Source organism: Myiozetetes cayanensis, unplaced genomic scaffold (genome assembly GCF_022539395.1).
Source record: "Myiozetetes cayanensis isolate MyiCay16 unplaced genomic scaffold, myiCay2020 scf298, whole genome shotgun sequence".
NCBI classification, from domain to species: Eukaryota; Metazoa; Chordata; class Aves; order Passeriformes; family Tyrannidae; genus Myiozetetes; species Myiozetetes cayanensis.
The window spans coordinates 6,431-24,326 of record NW_026087519.1 but is presented as its reverse complement, the minus strand read 5'-3'; the positions used below and the strand labels follow the sequence as shown (position 1 = coordinate 24,326).

The 17,896-nt window shown below is 62.9% G+C and overlaps 1 protein-coding gene and 1 long non-coding RNA gene across 4 annotated transcripts in view; one reads left to right on the top strand and one right to left on the bottom strand.

Moving 5' to 3' along the window:
• Nucleotides 1-17,896, top strand: part of LOC126644225 (ephrin type-B receptor 4-like) — a 24,045-nt gene extending 6,149 nt beyond the window's left edge. The window contains exons 3-15 of the mRNA XM_050323291.1: nt 1,213-1,682; nt 1,789-2,349; nt 5,551-5,790; nt 6,617-6,738; nt 7,298-7,427; nt 8,583-8,639; nt 9,038-9,151; nt 10,525-10,772; nt 11,807-12,026; nt 13,057-13,168; nt 13,923-13,992; nt 15,594-15,787; nt 17,041-17,896. Coding sequence (XP_050179248.1) covers nt 1,213-1,682; nt 1,789-2,349; nt 5,551-5,790; nt 6,617-6,738; nt 7,298-7,427; nt 8,583-8,639; nt 9,038-9,151; nt 10,525-10,772; nt 11,807-12,026; nt 13,057-13,168; nt 13,923-13,992; nt 15,594-15,787; nt 17,041-17,143 — 2,641 coding nt within the window. The 3' untranslated portion in view covers nt 17,144-17,896. The remainder of the gene's footprint in view (nt 1-1,212; nt 1,683-1,788; nt 2,350-5,550; nt 5,791-6,616; nt 6,739-7,297; nt 7,428-8,582; nt 8,640-9,037; nt 9,152-10,524; nt 10,773-11,806; nt 12,027-13,056; nt 13,169-13,922; nt 13,993-15,593; nt 15,788-17,040) is intronic.
• Nucleotides 14,244-15,513, bottom strand: LOC126644224 (uncharacterized). Of its 3 annotated transcripts, none has more exons than XR_007629887.1 (3): nt 15,463-15,513; nt 15,118-15,200; nt 14,244-14,401 (listed from the first exon to the last, which is right to left on the bottom strand). It is a non-coding gene; the product is annotated as an uncharacterized LOC126644224 (long non-coding RNA). The 3 variants fall into 3 exon arrangements; XR_007629886.1 differs by having other exon boundaries at nt 15,118-15,236; nt 15,437-15,487; XR_007629888.1 differs by lacking the exon at nt 14,244-14,401 and adding an exon at nt 14,712-14,861 and having other exon boundaries at nt 15,144-15,236; nt 15,437-15,487.

Sequence of the window (17,896 nt, the reverse complement as noted above, 5' to 3'; positions counted from 1 at the left end):
GCCTGCCCAGGGACAGGGGGACAAGGGACATCCCTGGGGACAGTGACAGCCTGCCCAGGGTGACAGGGGACAGGGACAGGGGGACAAGGGACATCCACAGGGACAGCCTGCCCAGGGTGACAGGGGACAGCCACAGCCTGCCCAGGGACAGGGGGACGAGGGACACCCACAGGGACAGGGACAGCCTGCCCAGGGTGACAGGGGACAGTGACAGCCTGCCCAGGGACACCCACAGGGACACCCACAGTGACAGACTGCCCAGGGACAGTGACAGCCTGCCCAGGGTGACAGGGGACAGGGACAGCCTGCCCAGGGACAGGGGGACAAGGGACACCTCTGGGGACATCCCTGGGGACGGGGACAGACTGCCCAGGCAGAGGGGGATGAGGGACATAAACAGTGACAGTGACAGCCTGCCCAGAGTGACAGGGGACAGGGGGACAGGGACATCAACAGTGACAGGGACAGCCTGCCCAGGGTGACAGGGGACAGCCACAGCCTGCCCAGGGACAGGGGGACAAGGGACACCTCTGGGGACAGGGACAGCCTGCCCAGGGACAGGGACAGGGACAGGGACAGCCACAGCCTGCCCAGGGACAGGGGGACACGGGACACCCACAGGGACATCAATAGGGACAGGGACACCCACAGGGACAGTGACAGCCTGCCCAGGGACACCCACAGGGACAGGGGGACAAGGGACATCCCTGGGGACATCCACAGGGACAGGGACATCAACAGGGACAGGGACAGCCTGCCCAGGGATAGGGGGACGAGGGACATCCCTGGGGTGACAGGGGACAGGGACATCAACAGGGACAGGGACAGCCTGCCCAGGGATAGGGGGACGAGGGACATCCCTGGGGTGACAGGGGACAGGGACATCAACAGGGACAGGGACAGCCTGCCCAGGGATAGGGGGACGAGGGACATCCCTGGGGTGACAGGGGACAGGGACATCAACAGGGACAGGGACAGCCTGCCCAGGGACAGGGACAGCCTGCCCAGGGACAGGGGGACAAGGGACATCCCTGGGGACAGGGACAGGGACAGGGACACCCCTGGGGACACCCACAGGGACAGGGGGACAAGGGACACCCACAGGGACAGCGACAGCCTGCCCAGGGACAGGGGGACACGGGACACCCACAGGGACATCCCTGGGGACAGGGACACCCACAGGGACAGGGAGACCCCCAGGGACACCCACAGGCGCCCTGGGGACTACGGTAACCATGGCAACGGCAACAACAACGGCCTCGACAACCACGGTCTCCATAGCAACGGCCCTGACAACTGCGGTTTCCATAGCAACAGCCACAACAATCGTGGTTACCACAGCAACGGCCTCGACAGCCACGGTCTCCATAGCAACGACCCCTACAGCCACAATCTCCATAGCAACGACCCCTACGACCACAGTTTCCATGGCAACGACCCTGAAGATGACCCCGGTGACCCCGATCTCCACGGCAATGGCCCCTACAGCCACAATCTCCATGGCAACGGCCCCTACAAACACAATCTCCATAGCAACGACCCCTACGACCACGATCTCCATGGCAACGACCCTGAAGATGACCCCGGTGACCCCAATCTCCATGGCAACAACCCCTACAACCACGATCTCCATAGCAACGACCCCTACAGCCACGGTTTCCATGGCAACAGCCCCGATGACCGTGACCTCCACAGCGATGACCCCTCAGACGTCCCTGAGGACTCCCCCTCCCCCTCCCCGTCCCTGTCCCTGTTCCACCCTCAGGGCCCCGCCCGGCGCCGCCGCAGCCCCCGGCCCGGCAGCCCCCGTCTCCCTCATCTCCCCCGTCCCATCTCCCCGTCCCTGCAAGGAGACGTTCACGGTGCTGTACCACGAGTCGGACACCGACACGGCCACGCCGTCGGCGCCGCCCTGGCTGGAGAACCCCTGGCTCAAGGTGGACACGGTGGCCGCCGAGCACCTGGCCCGGCCCGGGGGGAGCCCCGGGGGGAGCCCCAGGGGGGGTCCCGGGGGCCGCATCAACCGCAAGACGCTGCGCCTGGGCCCCCTGACGCGGGGGGGCTTCTACGTGGCCTTCCAGGACGTGGGGGCCTGCATGGCCCTGCTCTCCGTGCGCCTCTTCTTCCGCCGCTGCCCCGCGGCCGCCGCCCGCCTGGCGCGCTTCCCGCCCACCGTGCCCGCCGGCCTCGTGGCGCCCGTGCCCGGCTCCTGCCTGCCGGGGGCCGTGCCCGCCGCCCGCGGAGGGCCCCTCATGTACTGCCGCCAGGACGGGCGCTGGGAGCTGCCCCCCGCCCTGGGCTGCGTGTGCGCCCCGGGGAGGGAGCCCGCGGGGGATGAGGGGTGTCAGCGTGAGTGATTGAGGGGTTTGGGGGGCTTGGGGTCCTGGGGGTCACAGGGTCAGGGGGTCACAGGGTCAGGGATGGGGTGGGAGCTGCCCCCGCCCTGGGCTGTGTGTGCGCCCGGGAGGGAGCCTGCATGGGGATGAGGGGTGTCAGCGTGAGTGATTTGGGGGTTTAGGGGGTCCTGGGGGTCTGGGGGTCAGGGATGGGGGTGGGAGCTGCCCTCCGCCCTGGGCTGCGTGTGTGCCCGGGAGGAGCCTGCGGGGACGAGGGGTGTCAGCGTGAGTGATTTGGGGGAGTTTGGGGGTTGGGGTCCTGGGGGTCACAGGTGGCACTGGGAGCTGCCCCCAGCCCTGGGCTGCGCTCTGCGCCCGGGAGGGAGCCCGCAGGGGATGAGGGGTGTCAGCGTGAGTGATTGAGGGGTTTGGGGGTCCTGGGGGTCACAGGGGTCACAGGGGTCAGGGGGTCAGGGATGGGGGTGGGAGCTGCCCCCGCCCTGGGCTGCGTGCGCCCCGGGAGGGAGCCCGCAGGGGATGAGGGGTGTCAGCGTGAGTCACTGGGGGTTTGGGGGTCTGGGGGTCACAGGGGTCAGGGGGTCACAGGGGTCAGGGGGGTCACAGGGGTCAGGGGGTCAGGATGGGGGTGGGAGCTGCCTCCCGCCCTGGGCTGCGTGTGCCCCGGGAGGGAGCCTGCGGGGATGAGGGGTGTCAGCGTGAGTGATTTGGGGGCTTGGGGGATTGGGGGTCCTGGGTGGGTTTGGGGGTCCTGGGGGGTCAGGGGGTCAGGGGTCACAGGGGTTGGGGGTCACAGGGATCAGGGATGGGGTGGGAGCTGCCCCCGCCTCTGGGCTGCGTGTGCGCCCGGGAGGGAGCCCGCGGGGATGAGGGGTGTCAGCGTGAGTCACTGGGGGTTTGGGGGTTGGGGTCCTGGGGGTCACAGGGGTCCTGGGGTCCTGGGGGCCACAGGGGTCCTGGGGGGTCACAGGGTCACAGGGGCCGGGGGTCAGCAGGGGTCAGGGATGGGGGTGGAGCTGCCCCCGCCCTGGGCTGCGCGTGCGCCCCAGGGAGGAGCCTGCAGGGGACGAGGGGTGTCAGCGTGAGTGATTGGGGGTTTGGGGGTTTGGGGGTCCTGGGGGTCACAGGGATCAGGGATGGGGTCAGGGATAGCACTGGGAGCTGCTCCCCGCCCTGGGCTGCGTGTGTGCCCCGGGAGGGAGCCTGGAGGGGACGAGGGGTGTCAGCGTGAGTGATCTGGGGTCCTGGGGGTCACAGGGGACAGGGGGTTCACAGGGGTCAGGGGGTCAGGGATGGCACTGGGAGCTGCCCCCGCCCTGGGCTGCGTGTGTGCCCCGGGAGGAGCCTGCAGGGGATGAGGGGTGTCAGCGTGAGTGATTTGGGGGTTTGGGGGTTTGGGGGTCCTGGGGGTCACAGGGGTCAGGGATGGGGGTGGGAGCTGCCCTCCGCCCTGGGCTGCGTGTGTGCCCCGGGAGGGAGCCCGCGGGGGATGAGGGGTGTCAGCGTGAGTCACTGGGGGGTTTGGGGGTTTGGGGGTCCTGGGGGTTTAGGGGTCCTGGGGGTCAGGGATGGCGCTGGGAGCTGCCCCCGCCCTGGGCTGTGTGTGCCCCGGGAGGGAGCCTGCAGGGGATGAGGGGTGTCAGTGTGAGTGACCTGGGGGAGTTTGGGGGTCCTGGGGGTCTGGGGTCCTGAAGGGGTCACAGGGGTCAGGGGGTCAGGGATGGCCCCCAGCCCTGGGGAGGGGGTGGGTGCACTCCCAGGAGGGGTCGAGGGGTGTCAGCGTGACTGATTTGGGGGTGGGGTTGGGGGTTTGGGGTCGTGGGAGGGGTTTCTGGGAGGGGTCTGGGGGTGTATTTGAGGGGGGTCTGGGTGAGTCCTGGGGAGGGTCTCTGGGACCTTGGGTGTCTCTGGGGGTCCTGGGGGTGGGGTCTTTGGGGTTGATTTGGGGGGTCCTTGGGGGGTCTCTGGGGTTGGGTTTTGGGAGGGGTATTTGGGGTCCTGGGGGGTCTCTGGGGTTGGGTTTTGGGAGGGGTATTTGGGGTCCTTGGGGGTCTCTGGGGTTGGGTTTTGGGAGGGGTATTTGGGGTCCTGGGGGGTCTCTGGGGTTGGGTTTGGGAGGGGTATTTGGGGTCCTGGGGGTCTCTGGGGGTCTCTGGGTGAGTTCTGGCCTCCCATGACCCCTTTCCCCCCAGCGTGTCCCCCGGGACGTTCAAGGCGGAGCCGGGGGGTCGTTGCCTGCCCTGCCCCCCAGAGCGAAGCCCCTCCCCAGGGGCCTCCTCGTGCCGCTGCCGGCCCGGCTTCCTCAGAGACCCCTGGGAGGGACTCCCCGACCGCTGCTCCGGTGAGGGGGGCGGGGGGTGGGGGCATCTGGGGGATTGGGGGAATTAGGAGGGTCTGGGGGCTCTTGGGGGGTCTGGGGGCGTTTGGGGGATCTGGGGGCATTGGAAGGGGTTTTGGGGGTCCTGGGGGAGATTAGGGCCATTTGGGGGTCCTGGGGGACTGGAGCCATCTGGGGGTCCTGGGGGATTTTAGGGCCATTTGGGGGTCCTGGGGGAGATTGGGGCCATTCGGGGTCCTGGGGGATATTGGAGCCATTTGGGGGTCCTGGGGGGACTGGGAGGTTTTTGGGGGATCCTGGGAGGGATTTTGGGGCCATTTGGGGGTCCTGGGGGAGCCTGGGAGGTTTTTGGGGTGTCCTGGGGGCATTTTGGGGTCATCTGAGGGGTCTTGAGGTGCTTTATGGGGATATTTTGGGGAGGATGGGGGTCCTGAGTTGGTGGTGGGGGATTGGGAGGCATTTTGGGGATCCCGAAGTGGGGGATTGGGGGCTTGGGGGCATTTTGGGGGTCCTGAGGTGGTGGGGGGATTGGGGGCATTTTGGGGGTCCTGAGGTGGTGGTGGGGATTGGGGGGCATTTTGGGGTGGTCCTGAGGTGGGGGGTTGGGGGGTCCAATGGTGGTGGTGGGGATTGGGGGCATTTTGGAGGGATCCCGAGGTGGGGGCTTGGGGGCATTTTGGGGGTGCCGAGGTGGGGATTGGGGGCATTTTGGGGGTCCTGATGCGGTGGTGGGGGAGGTTGGGGGCATTTTAGGGGTCCTGAGGTGTGGAGGGGGGATATTGGGGGCATTTTGGGGTCGGGGTTGGGGGTTGTTGAGGGTCCGCAGCCCCACAAACGCCCCTCCCCCCGGTCTCGCAGCCCCCTCCGCCCCCCGCGCCCTGGCCGCGCACTCGAACGGCTCCGGGGGTGGTCGTGCTGTCCTGGAGCCCCCCGGGCGGGGAGCGGCCGACCTGCGGTACCACGTGACCTGCCGGGCCTGCCCCTCCCCACCCCCCCGCCCTCCCCCGTGCGGCCCCTGCGCCCACGTGACCTTCGAGCCCCCCCCCGAGGGGCTGCGCGACCCCCGCGTGCGGCTCGGGGGCTCCGGCCCCGCCTCCGGTACCTGCTCCGCGTCAGCGCCCGCAGCGACCTCGGAGACCCCCCCGGAGCCGCCCCCGGGGGCGCCTGGGCAGAGATCAACGTCACCCTGGGGGACGATGGTGAGACCCCCAAAAAAAAATAACCTTGAAAACATAGCCCCAAAAAACACGAAAAAATCACCCCAAAAAAAAACAAACCTTGAAAATGTCACCCCAAAAAACACGAAAACATCACCCAAAAAACTCAAAAAACATCCCCTAAAAAACACGACAGAAATCCCCAAAAACCACAAAAAACATCCCCTAAAAAACCTCAAAAAATCCCCAAAAAACTCAAAAAAAATCCCCTAAAAACCACAAAAAAACATCCCAAAAGCACAAAAAAACACCCAAAAACCACAAAAAACATCCCCTAAAAACCACGAAAGAAATCCCCAAAAACCTAAAAAAAATCCCCCAAAAAACACAAAAAATCCCCCAAAAAACATGAAAAATCCCCAAAAACCACCAAAAAATCCCCCAAAAACACAAAAACATACCCCAAAAACACAAAAAAATCCCCAAAACCACAAAAACATCCCCCCAAAACCCACAAAAAGCATCCCCCCAAAACCACAAAAATCATCCCCCAAAAAACACAAAAACCACCTCCAAAAAACCCCCAGAAACTCCCTCAAAATCCACTCCGACCCCAAAAGACAAACCCCCAAAAACCCCTCAAAAACTCCCAAAGACACCTCCAAAAACCCCCAACCCCCCAAAAAACACCCCCAAAAACCCCAAAACTCCTCAAACTCCCCAAATCCACCCCAAAACCTCTCCCTGACCCCCCGTGCCCTCCCCAGTGCCCCCCGGTGTCGGACGTGGTTCGGGTCGGGGGTCCCCGGGGGTCACCTTGGCCTGGCTCCAGCCCTCTGGGACCTCCGGGACCCCCATCCTGGACTACGAGGTCAAGTACTACGAGAAGGTGGGGGCCTGGGGGGCTTTGGGGGGTTGGGGGTCCTGGGGGTCCTGGGGTCATTTTGGGGGTCCCTGGGGGTCCGGGAGGTTGGGGGTCCCTGGGGGAGGTTCCCTGATTTTGGGTGGGGGTCCTTGAGTTTGGAGGGGTCTCTGTGTGTATTTGGGGGTGGTCCCTGATTTTGGGGGTCCCTGATTTTGGGGGGTCCCTAGGGTGGTCCCTGATTTTGGGGGTACCCCCATCATCTGGGAGGTGGGGAGGGGTCTCTGTGTGTATTTGGGGGTCTCTGTGTGTATTTGGGGGGTGGTCCCTGATTTTGGGGTCCCCCCGCAGTTAGGGGTGGGGAGGGGTCTCTGTGTGTGTTTGGGGGTCTCTGTGTGTTTGGGGGTGGTCCCTGATTTTGGGAGGGTCTCTGTGTGTATTTGGGGGGTGGTCCCTGATTTTGGGGGTCCCCCCCGCAGTTGGGGGGTGGGGAGGGGTCTCTGTGTGTATTTGGGGGGGTGGTCCCTGATTTGGGGGTCCCCCCCCGCAGTTGGGGGGTGGGGAGGGGCCCCCCCTGTTCCTGAAGGTTCCGCAGGCGCGGGCGGAGCTGGGGGGGCTGCGCCGGGGGGGCCTCTACGGGGTGAGGGTCCGAGCCCGGAACAGGGAGGGCTACGGAGACTTCGGGCCAGAGACCACCATCAGTGCCCCTGGAGCGGGTGAGACCCCCAAAATCACCCCAAATAACCCCAAAATAACCCCAAAATAACCCCAAAATAACCCAAAATCACCCCAAAATAACCTGAAATAACCCCAAAATACCCCCTGAAACCCCCCACCATCAGTGCCCCTGCAGCGGGTGAGACCCCCAAAATAACCCCAAAATAACCCCAAAATAACCCAAAATCACCCCAAAATAACCCCAAAATAACCTGAAATAACCCCAAAACACCCCCTGAACCCCCCCCCCCATCAGTGCCCCTGGAGCGGGGGGAGAGACCCCAGAATAACCCAAAATAACCTGAAATAACCCCAAAATACCCCAAATATTGAAACATAATCCTGAACTACCCAAAATCTCCCCAAAATGACCCCAAATCACCCCAAAATAACCCCAAATCACCCCAAAGTAGCCCAAAATGACCCCAAAGAACCCTGACCCCCCCTGCCCTCCCCAAACAATCCTGAGCCCCCCTCGGATCCCCCAACCCTCCCTCAAATCCCCCCCCCAAAACCTCCCAAAACCCCTCTAAAACCTCCCCAAACCCCTCAAATCGCTCCTCAAATCCCCCAAAGCCCCCTGACTGTGCCCCTCCCCACAGAGGGGGCCCGAGGGCCCGGGGGTCGTGGCGAGCCGCCGCCCTGGGGGCTCCTGGTGCTGCTGCTGCTGGGGGTCCTGCTCTGCCTCAGGTGAGGGGGGCTGGGAGGGGCTTTGGGGGTCCTGGGGGATTTGGGGGTCCTGCAGGGGTTTAGAGGGGTTTTGGGGGATCTGGGGGTCTGGGGGTCCTGGGAGGGAGTTTGGGGGATTTTGGGGGTCCTGGAGGGAGTTTGGGGGATTTGGGGGTCCTGGGGGGTTTAGAGGGGATTGGGGGGATTTGGGGGTCTGGGGGTCCTGGGGGTTTTAGAGGGGATTTTGGGGGTCCTGGGGGCGTTTGAGGGGTTTTGGGGGATTTGGGGGATTTTGGGGTCCTGGGGGAGTCTGGGGGATTTGGGGGTCCTGGGGAGGAGTTGAGGAGGATTTGGGGGTCTGGGGGGTTTAGAGGGGATTCCTGGGGGGTTTAGAGGGGATTTGGGGATTTTGGGGGTCCTGGGGATTTTGGGGGTGGATTTGGGGCCCTCTGGGGGTCTCACCCTGTATCACCTCCCCCTCCCCCTCCTCGTGTCCCCTCAGGCGGCTCCGGGGAAGAAGCAGCAAAACAGCCCCAAAAACGGTGAGGGGGGGCTGGAAACGACCCCAAAATGACCCCAAATGGCCCAAAATGGCCCCAAATGGCCCAAAATGGCCCCAAAATGACCCCAAATGGCCCCAAAGTCCCAAAGGGCCTCAAATGTCCTGAAATGGCCCCAAAATGTCACCAAAAAGTCCCAAAACGTCCCCGAATGGCCCCAAAAATGTGGCCCCAAAAATGTCTCCCCAGTGGCCCCAGGTGACCCCGAAGCGACCCCAAAGTGACCCCAAATGTCACCAAATGGCCCCCAAACGACCCCAAATGACCCCAAAAGCGCCCCAGGTGACCCTGGGTGGTCCCAGTGACCCCAAACTGACCCCAAACCGACCCCAAATGACCCCAAACTGCCCCAAAGTGACCCCAAATCCCCTCCCGGGCAGGGGGGAAGCTCTACATCGACCCCCTGACCTACGAGGAGCCCGAGCTGGCCCTGAGGGACTTCGCGCAGGAGATCGACGTCACCTGGGTCACCATCGACGAGGTCATCGGGGCAGGTGACCCCCCAAAACCCCACAGAGACCCCCAAAACCCTACAGAGACCCCCAAACCCCCAAAACCCCCCCAAAAACCCCTGACCCCACAGAGACCCCCAAACCCCACAGAGACCCCAAAGAGACCCCCTGATCGACGCTCACCTGGGTCACCATCGACGAGGTCATCGGGGCAGGTGACCCCAAACCCCACAGAGACCCCAAAACCCCCAAAACCCCCAAAACCCCTGACCCCACAGAGACCCCAAAACCCCACAGAGACCCCTGATCGATGTCACCTGGGTCACCATCGACGAGGTCATCGGGGCAGGTGACCCCCCTGGGACCCCCAAAACCCCACAGAGAGCCCCCAAAACCTCTCTGGGACCCCAAAACCCCTGAGACCCCCAAAACCTCCTCAAACCCCCCAAAAACCCCTGACCCCACAGAGACCCCCAAAAAACCCCCCCAAAAACCCCTGACCCCACAGAGAGCCCCAAAACCCCACAGAGACCCCCCCAACCTCCCCCCAATACCTGGGGGGTATTTTGGGGTGGTTTTGGAGGTATTTTGGGGTCCCAGATCCATTTTTGGGGGTCCCAGCTCCGTTTTCCCCCCAGGTGAATTCGGGAGGTGTGGCGGGCCGGCTGGGTTTGGGGTGGTGTTGGGGGTATTTAGGGGTGGTTTTGGGGGTATTTTGGGGTATTTTGGGGGTCCCAGCTGTGTTTTGGGGGTCCCAGCTCCGTTTTCCCCCCCAGGTGAATTCGGGGAGGTGTGGCGGGGCCGGCTGGCGGTGCCGGGGTGGTTTGGGGGTATTTAGGGGTGGTTTTGGGGTATTTTGGGGTATTTAGGGGTGGTTTTGGGGTATTTTGGGGTCCCGGATCCATTTTTTGGGGTCCCGGATCCATTTTTTGGGGTCCCAGATCCATTTTTGGGGGTCCCAGCTCCATTTTTCCCCCCAGGTGAATTCGGGGAGGTGTGGCGGGGCCGGGGTTGTTTTGGGGGTATTTTGGGGTGGTTTTTGGGGTATTTTGGGGTGGTTTTGGGGGTATTTTGGGGTCCTGGATCCATTTTTGGGGGTCCCAGCTCCATTTTTCCCCCCCCAGGTGAATTCGGGGAGGTGTGGGGAGTAGTGTTGGCGGTGCCGGGGGTGGTTTTGGGGTATTTTGGGGTATTTTGGGGTTATTTTGGGGTGGTTTTGGGGTATTTAGGGGTGGTTTTGGGGTATTTTGGGGGTCCCAGCTGTGTTTTGGGTGTCCCAGCTCCGTTTCCCCCCCCCAGGTGAATTCGGGGAGGTGTGGCGGGGCCGGCTGGCGGTGCCGGGGTGGTTTTTGGGGTATTTTGGGGTCCCGGATCCATTTTTGGGGGTCCCAGCTGTGTTTTCCCCCCCCTTCCAGGTGAATTCGGGGAGGTGTGGCGGGGCCGGCTGGCGGTGCCGGGGCAGCCCGAGCTGGAGGTGGCGGTGAAGACGCTCAAGGGGGGCGCGGGGCCGGGGCAGCGCCGCGAGTTCCTGCGCGAGGCGGCGCGGATGGGGCAGTTCCGCCACCCCAACGTGCTGCGCCTGCGCGGGGTCGTCACCGCCGGGCCCCCCCCCATGATCCTCACCGAGTTCCTGCTCCACGGGGCCCTCGACGCCTTCCTCAGGGTAACGGGGCGGGGGTTGGGGGATCTGGGGGGTCTGGGGGGTTTGGGGATTCGGGGGATTGGGGGTTTGGGGATTTGGGGTGTTTGGGGGGTTTGGGGATTTGGGTGTTTGGGGGTTTGGGGAATTTGGGGATTTGGGGTTTTGGGGATTGGAGTGTTTGGGGTATTGGGGGTGTTTGGGATATTTGGGGGATTTGGGGGGATTTGGGGGGATTGGGGATACTGGGGACACTGGGGACTCTGTAGATGGTGGTCATGACCCCACAGTGACCCCGATGACCCCAGTGACCCCAGTGGTGACCCCAATGACCCCTGTGTGACCCCCAGGGCTGGGAGGGCACGCTGTCCCCGCTCCAGCTGGTGTCCATGACCCCAACGACCCCAGTGACCCCTGTGTGACCCCAGGGCCGGGAGGGCACGCTGTCCCCGCTCCAGCTGGTGGCCATGACCCCAATGACCCCAATGGTGGTCCCAGTGACACCAGTGACCCCAATGGTGACCCCACAGTGACCCCAATGACCCCTGTGTGACCCCAGTGACCCCCCAATGTCCCCAGGGCCGGGAGGGGACGCTGTCCCCGCTCCAGCTGGTGGCCATGCTGCGGGGCATCGCGGCCGGGATGTGCTGACCCCAATGGTGACCCCAATGACCCCAATGCTGACCCCAATGGTGACCCCAATGACCCCCCCATGTCCCCAGGGCCGGGAGGGCACGCTGTCCCCGCTCCAGCTGGTGGCCATGCTGCGGGGCATCGCGGCCGGGATGCGCTGACCCCAATGACCCCAATGACCCCAATGGTGACCCCAATGACCCCAATGACCCCTGTGTGACCCCAGTGACCCCTGTGTGACCCCCAGGGCCGGGAGGGCACGCTGTCCCCGCTCCAGCTGGTGGCCATGCTGCGGAGCATCGCGGCCGGGATGCGCTGACCCCAATGACCCCAATGACCCCAATGACCCCAATGGTGACCCCAATGACCCCAATGGTGACCCCAGTGACCCCAATGACCCCAATGTGACCCCCCAATGCCCCCAGGGCCGGGAGGGGACGCTGTCCCCGCTCCAGCTGGTGGCCATGCTGCGGGGCATCGCGGCCGGGATGCGTTACCTGTCGGAGGCCGGGTTCGTGCACCGGGACCTGGCGGCGCGGAACATCCTGGTGGACGCTCACCTGGTCTGCAAAGTGTCCGACTTCGGCCTCTCCCGCGCCCTGGAGGGGGACGGGGCCAACGACCCCACCTACACCAGCTCCCTGGTGAGAGACCCCCAAATATCCCCTGAGACCCCCCAAAATACCCCCAAATACCACCTGGGACCCCCTGAGACCCCACCTACACCAGCTCCCTGGTGAGAGACCCCCCCCAAATACCCCCCTGGGACCCCACCTACACCAGCTCCCTGGTGAGAGACCCCCCCAATACACCCCAGAGACCCCCCAAATACCACCTGGGACCCCCTGAGACCCCACCTACACCAGCTCCCTGGTGAGACGACCTCCCATACCCCCCAGAGACCCCCAAATAACCCCCAATACTCCCCCAAACATCCCCCAAATACCTCCCCAAATACCCCCCCAAATAACCCCCCCAAATACACCCGCAAATACCCCCAAATACCCCCTAAATACCCCCTGAGACCCCTCAAATACCCCCAAATACCCCGAATACCCCCAAATACCCCTGGGACCCCACCTACACCAGCTCCCTGCTGAGAGACCCCCAAATACTCCCCCAAGAGACACCCCCCAATACACTCCCCCAAATACCCCCAAATACCCCCCCAAACATCCCTCTAAAATGCCTCCAAATACCCCCAAATACTCCCTGAGACCCCACTCCACCCCAGCACTGACGACTCCCACCTACACCAGCTCCCTGGTGAGAGACCTCCAAACACCCCCAAATGCTCCTGGACCCCCAAATACCTCTCTGGGACCCCCAGACATGCCCCAAATTGCAGGGGGAAGATCCCGATCCGCTGGACGGCTCCCCAAGGCCACTGCCCCTCCTGAGGCCCCGGGGATTTGGGGTCCCTGGGGTTTTGGGGGTCCCTGGTGGATTCTGGGGTCCCTGGGGTTTTGGGGTCCCTGGTGGGTTTTGGGGTCCCTGGGGGTTCTGGGGCTCCCTGGGGATTTGGGGCTCCTGGGGATTTGGGGCTCCTGGCGGGTTTTGGGGCCCCTGGGGGATTTGGGGTCCCTGGTGGGTTTTGAGGTCCCTGGGGGTTCTGGGGTCCCTGGTGGTTTTGGGGTCCCTGGGGTTCTGGGGACTTCTGACCCCACCGTTGGCAGGGGGAAGATCCCGATCCGCTGGACGGCCCCCGAGGCCATCGCCTCCTGCAGCCTCCACCTGGCGGATTTGGGGCTCCCTGGGGGTTTGGGGTCCTGGGGATTTGGGGTCCTGTGGGCATGTGGGAGGATGTTAGGCTCCCGGGGATTTGAGGCTCCCTGGGGATCTGGGGTCCCTGAGCGGTCTTGGGTCCCTAGGGCCTCTGGAGACCCCTGACCCCCGAACCGCCTGGCAGGGCGAAAGATCCCCAGATCCGCCTGGACGGCCCCCGAGGCCACCGCCCGCCGCACCTTCACCCCCGGCCAGCGACGCCTGGAGCTCACCCCGGACTCGCTCAGTCGTGGGAGGTGCTGAGCTTCGGGGAGAGGCCCTACTGGGACATGTCCAACCAGGACGTGAGTCACCCAAATCAGACCCAAAACCTCCCGACCACCTGAACCCCAAAAACCCTGGCCCCAGAACCACCTGGAACCACCTGGAACCCCAAAACCCCCCAGACTCCCCCAGTTCATACGGGAGGTGCTGAGCTTCGGGAGAGCCCAAACTGGGGCGTGTCCAACCAGGACGTGAGTCACCCCAAAATCTGAGACCCCAAAGACCCCCTTGAGCCCCCAGAACCACCTGGAACCCCCAAAAACCCCCCAAAAACACCCCCAAAACCCCCCAGACTCCCCAGTTCACACTGGAGGGGCTGAGCTTCGGGGAGAGGCCCTACTGGGACATGTCCAACCAGGACGTGAGTCACCCCAAAATCCACACCCCAAAAACCCACCTAGAACCACCTGGAACCCCCGAAACCCCCCAGAACCACCTGGAACCCCAAAGCCCCAGGCCCCCCAGAACCACCTGGAACCCCTAGCCCCCCAGACTCCCCCAGTTCACGTGGGAGGTGCTGAGCTTCGGGGAGAGGCCCTACTGGGACATGTCCAACCAGGACGTGAGTCACCCCAAAATCCACACCCCAAAAACCCCCCCTGAGCCCCTCCAAACCCACAACCCCCCCTGGAATTACCCTCATCGCTCACCTGTCCCTCACCTGTCCCAGGTGGTCGACACCATTGAGCAGGACTCCCTGTGTGCCTCATCTGTCCCTCTCTCACCTCACCTGTGCCACCTGTCCCTCACCTGTCCCTCACCTGTCCCACCTGTCCCTCACCTGTCCCTCACCTGTGCCACCTGTCCCTGTGCCACCTGTGCCAGGTGATCAATGCCATCGAGCAGGATTACCTGTGTCATTCTCTGTCTCACCTGTCCCAGGTGATCAATGCCATCGAGCAGGATTACCTGTGTCATTCTCTCACCTGTCTCACCTGTGCCAGGTGATCAATGCCATCGAGCAGGATTACCTGTGTCATTCTCACCTGTCCCTCACCTGTCTCAGGTGATCAATGCCATCGAGCAGGATTACCTGTGTCATTCTCACCTGTCTCACCTGTGCAGGTGATCAATGCCATCGAGCAGGATTACCTGTGTCATTCTCTGTCTCACCTGTCTCACCTGTGCAGGTGATCAATGCCATCGAGCAGGATTACCTGTGTCATTCTCTGTCTCACCTGTGCCAGGTGATCAATGCCATCGAGCAGGATTACCTGTGTCATTCTCTGTCTCACCTGTGCAGGTGATCAATGCCATCGAGCAGGATTACCTGTGTCATTCTCTCACCTGTCTCACCTGTCCCTCACCTGTCCCAGGTGATCAATGCCATCGAGCAGGATTACCTGTGTCATTCTCTCACCTGTCTCACCTGTGCCAGGTGATCAATGCCATCGAGCAGGATTACCTGTGTCATTCTCTCACCTGTCTCACCTGTCTCACCTGTGCCAGGTGATCAATGCCATTGAGCAGGATTACCTGTGTCATTCTCTCACCTGTCTCACCTGTCTCACCTGTCCACCTGTCTCAGGTGATCAATGCCATCGAGCAGGATTACCTGTGTCATTCTCTCACCTGTCTCACCTGTGCAGGTGATCAATGCCATCGAGCAGGATTACCTGTGTCATTCTCTCACCTGTCTCACCTGTCTCACCTGTGTCAGGTGATCAATGCCATCGAGCAGGATTACCTGTGTCATTCTCTCACCTGTCTCACCTGTGCCAGGTGATCAATGCCATCGAGCAGGATTACCTGTGTCATTCTCTGTCTCACCTGTGCCAGGTGATCAATGCCATCGAGCAGGATTACCTGTGTCACTCTCTGTCTCACCTGTCCCAGGTGACCAATGCCATCGAGCAGGATTACCTGTGTCATTCTCTCACCTGTCTCACCTGTCTCACCTGTGTCTCACCTGTGTCAGGTGATCAATGCCATCGAGCAGGATTACCTGTGTCATTCTCTCACCTGTCTCACCTGTGCAGGTGATCAATGCCATCGAGCAGGATTACCTGTGTCATTCTCACCTGTCCCTCACCTGTCCCAGGTGATCAATGCCATCGAGCAGGATTACCTGTGTCATTCTCTGTCTCACCTGTCCCTCACCTGTGTCAGGTGATCAATGCCATCGAGCAGGATTACCTGTCTCACCTGTCTCACCTGTGCCAGGTGATCAATGCCATCGAGCAGGATTACCGCCTGCCGCCGCCGCCGCTCTGCCCGCCCCCCCTGCACCGCCTGATGCTGCAGTGCTGGCAGCGCGAGCGCCGCGCCCGCCCCACCTTCCCCCGCATCGTCCACGCCCTCGACCGCCTCATCCGCCACCCCCACACCCTCAGGGTCACCCCCACGGACCCCCACAGGTGAGGGGGGGGCAAGGGGAGGGGGCCCAGCACACCTGGATCAGTTTTTGGGGGGGTCTCAGAACACCTGGATCAGTTTTGGGGGTGGTGTCAGAACACCTGGATCAGTTTTTGGGAGGGGTCTCAGCACACCTGGATCAGTTTTTTGGGGGTCTCAGAACACCTGGATCAGTTTTTGGGGGGGGCCCAGCACACCTGGATCAGATTTTGGGGGGTCCCAGAACACCTGAATCAGTTTTTGGGGGGGGGATCTCAGCACACCTGGATCAGTTTTTGGGGGGTCTCAGCACACCTGGATCAGTTTTTGGGGGGGGTCTCAGAACACCTGGATCAGTTTTGGGGAGGTGTCCCAGCACACCTGGATCAGTTTTGAGGAGGGTCTCAGAACACCTGGATCAGTTTTTGGGGGGTCCCAACACACCTGGATCAGTTTTTGGGGGGGTCTCAGCACACCTGGATCAGTTTTTGGGGGGGTCTCAGAACACCTGGATCAGTTTTTGGGTGGGGTCTCAGAACACCTGGATCAGTTTTTGGGGGATCTCAGCACACCTGGATCAGTTTTTGGGGGTCTCAGCACACCTGGATCAGCTTTTGGGGGGTCTCAGAACACCTGGATCAGTTTTTGGGGGGTCTCAGCACACCTGACGCTTTGGGTGGTCCCAGCACCTGATCAGTTTTGGGGGGTGCTCAGCACACCTGGATCAGTTTGGGAGGGTCCCAGAACACCTGGATCAGGTTTTGGGGGTCTCAGCACACCTGGATCAGTTTTTGGGAGGTCCCAGCACACCTGGATCAGTTTTTGGGTGGTCCCAACACACCTGACCCCCTAGCTGTTGGACCCCCCAGCTGTGGGGTGGGGGATTTTGGGGTACCCAGAGTCTGACCGACCCCCTCTCTCCCTGCAGCCCTCCCCCACCTGCCCGGAGCAGCGCAGCCCCCGAGGACCCCCTGGCCCCCCTCGGCCCCCGGGCCCCGCCCGGCCCTGGGTGGGAGAGGGGCTGAGGGCCTGGGGGTGGGGGTACAAGGAGCCCTTTTGCAGCGGGTACGGGGCAAAGGGGGCTGGAGGGGCACTGGGGGACTGGGGGCTGGGGAGTCCTGGGGGTTCCTGGGAGGTGTGGGAGGGTCTGGGGTGGTGAAAGGGGCTGCGAGTCCAAGGGAGGGTGATGGGAGGTCGGGGTGGGCACGGGGGGCACGAGGGGTGTTTGGGAACCCAGCGGTGACCCCCCAGTGACCCCTCCCCTCTCCCCACCCAGGGACCTGCTGAGCGCGGGGGTGGCGCCGACCGGGCACCAGCAGCGGGTCCTGGAGGGTGCCTGGAGCCTGCAGAGCCCCCCCAAAGGGGACCCCCAGTGCTGACCCCCCCTCCCAGCCCCCAGCCCAGCCTGGGGCAAGATGGCGCCGCCAGGAGCGGCACTGACGGACTGAGCTGGCTTGGGAGGCAAAATGGCGGCCGGGACAACATGGCCGCTCTTCCAACATGGCCGCTGTTCCAACATGGCCGCTGTTCCAACATGGCTGCCAAAATATGGCTGCTGTTCCAATATGGCTGCCAAGACAACATGGCCGCTGTTCCAATATGGCTGCCAGGACAACATGGCCACTGTTCCAGTATGCTTTCAAATGCCCACCTTTCCAACACGGCCCCCATTCCAAGATGGCCACTGATCCACCAGGGCTGCTGGCCCAGCACAGCTGCAGTTCTGAGTCAGCTGCCAGGCCAAGATGGGCCCCGGGCCAAAATGGACACCAGGCCAAGATGGCCACCAAGCCAAGATGGCCGCCCACACAACAAGGCTGCCATTACAATATGGCCCCTGATCCAAGATGGCCCCCGATCCAAGATGGCTGCCACCCCAAGCCCAGGCATTGCCCTATGACGTCATCACAGCCCGGTGTGATGACATCACTGGCCCCGCTCATCCAATCGATGACGTCACCGGGGGAACAAGGGCGTGGCCGGGGAGGTGGTGATGTCACCCACCCCGATGACGTCACAGCCGGCGGAGCAGCACCTGAGAGGGCGTGGTCAATGTGGGCGTGGCCAGGGTGGGCAGGGCCCCCTCCCCCCCCAAATGTTTCCAGGAATTAATTCACTAATTAATTAATTAA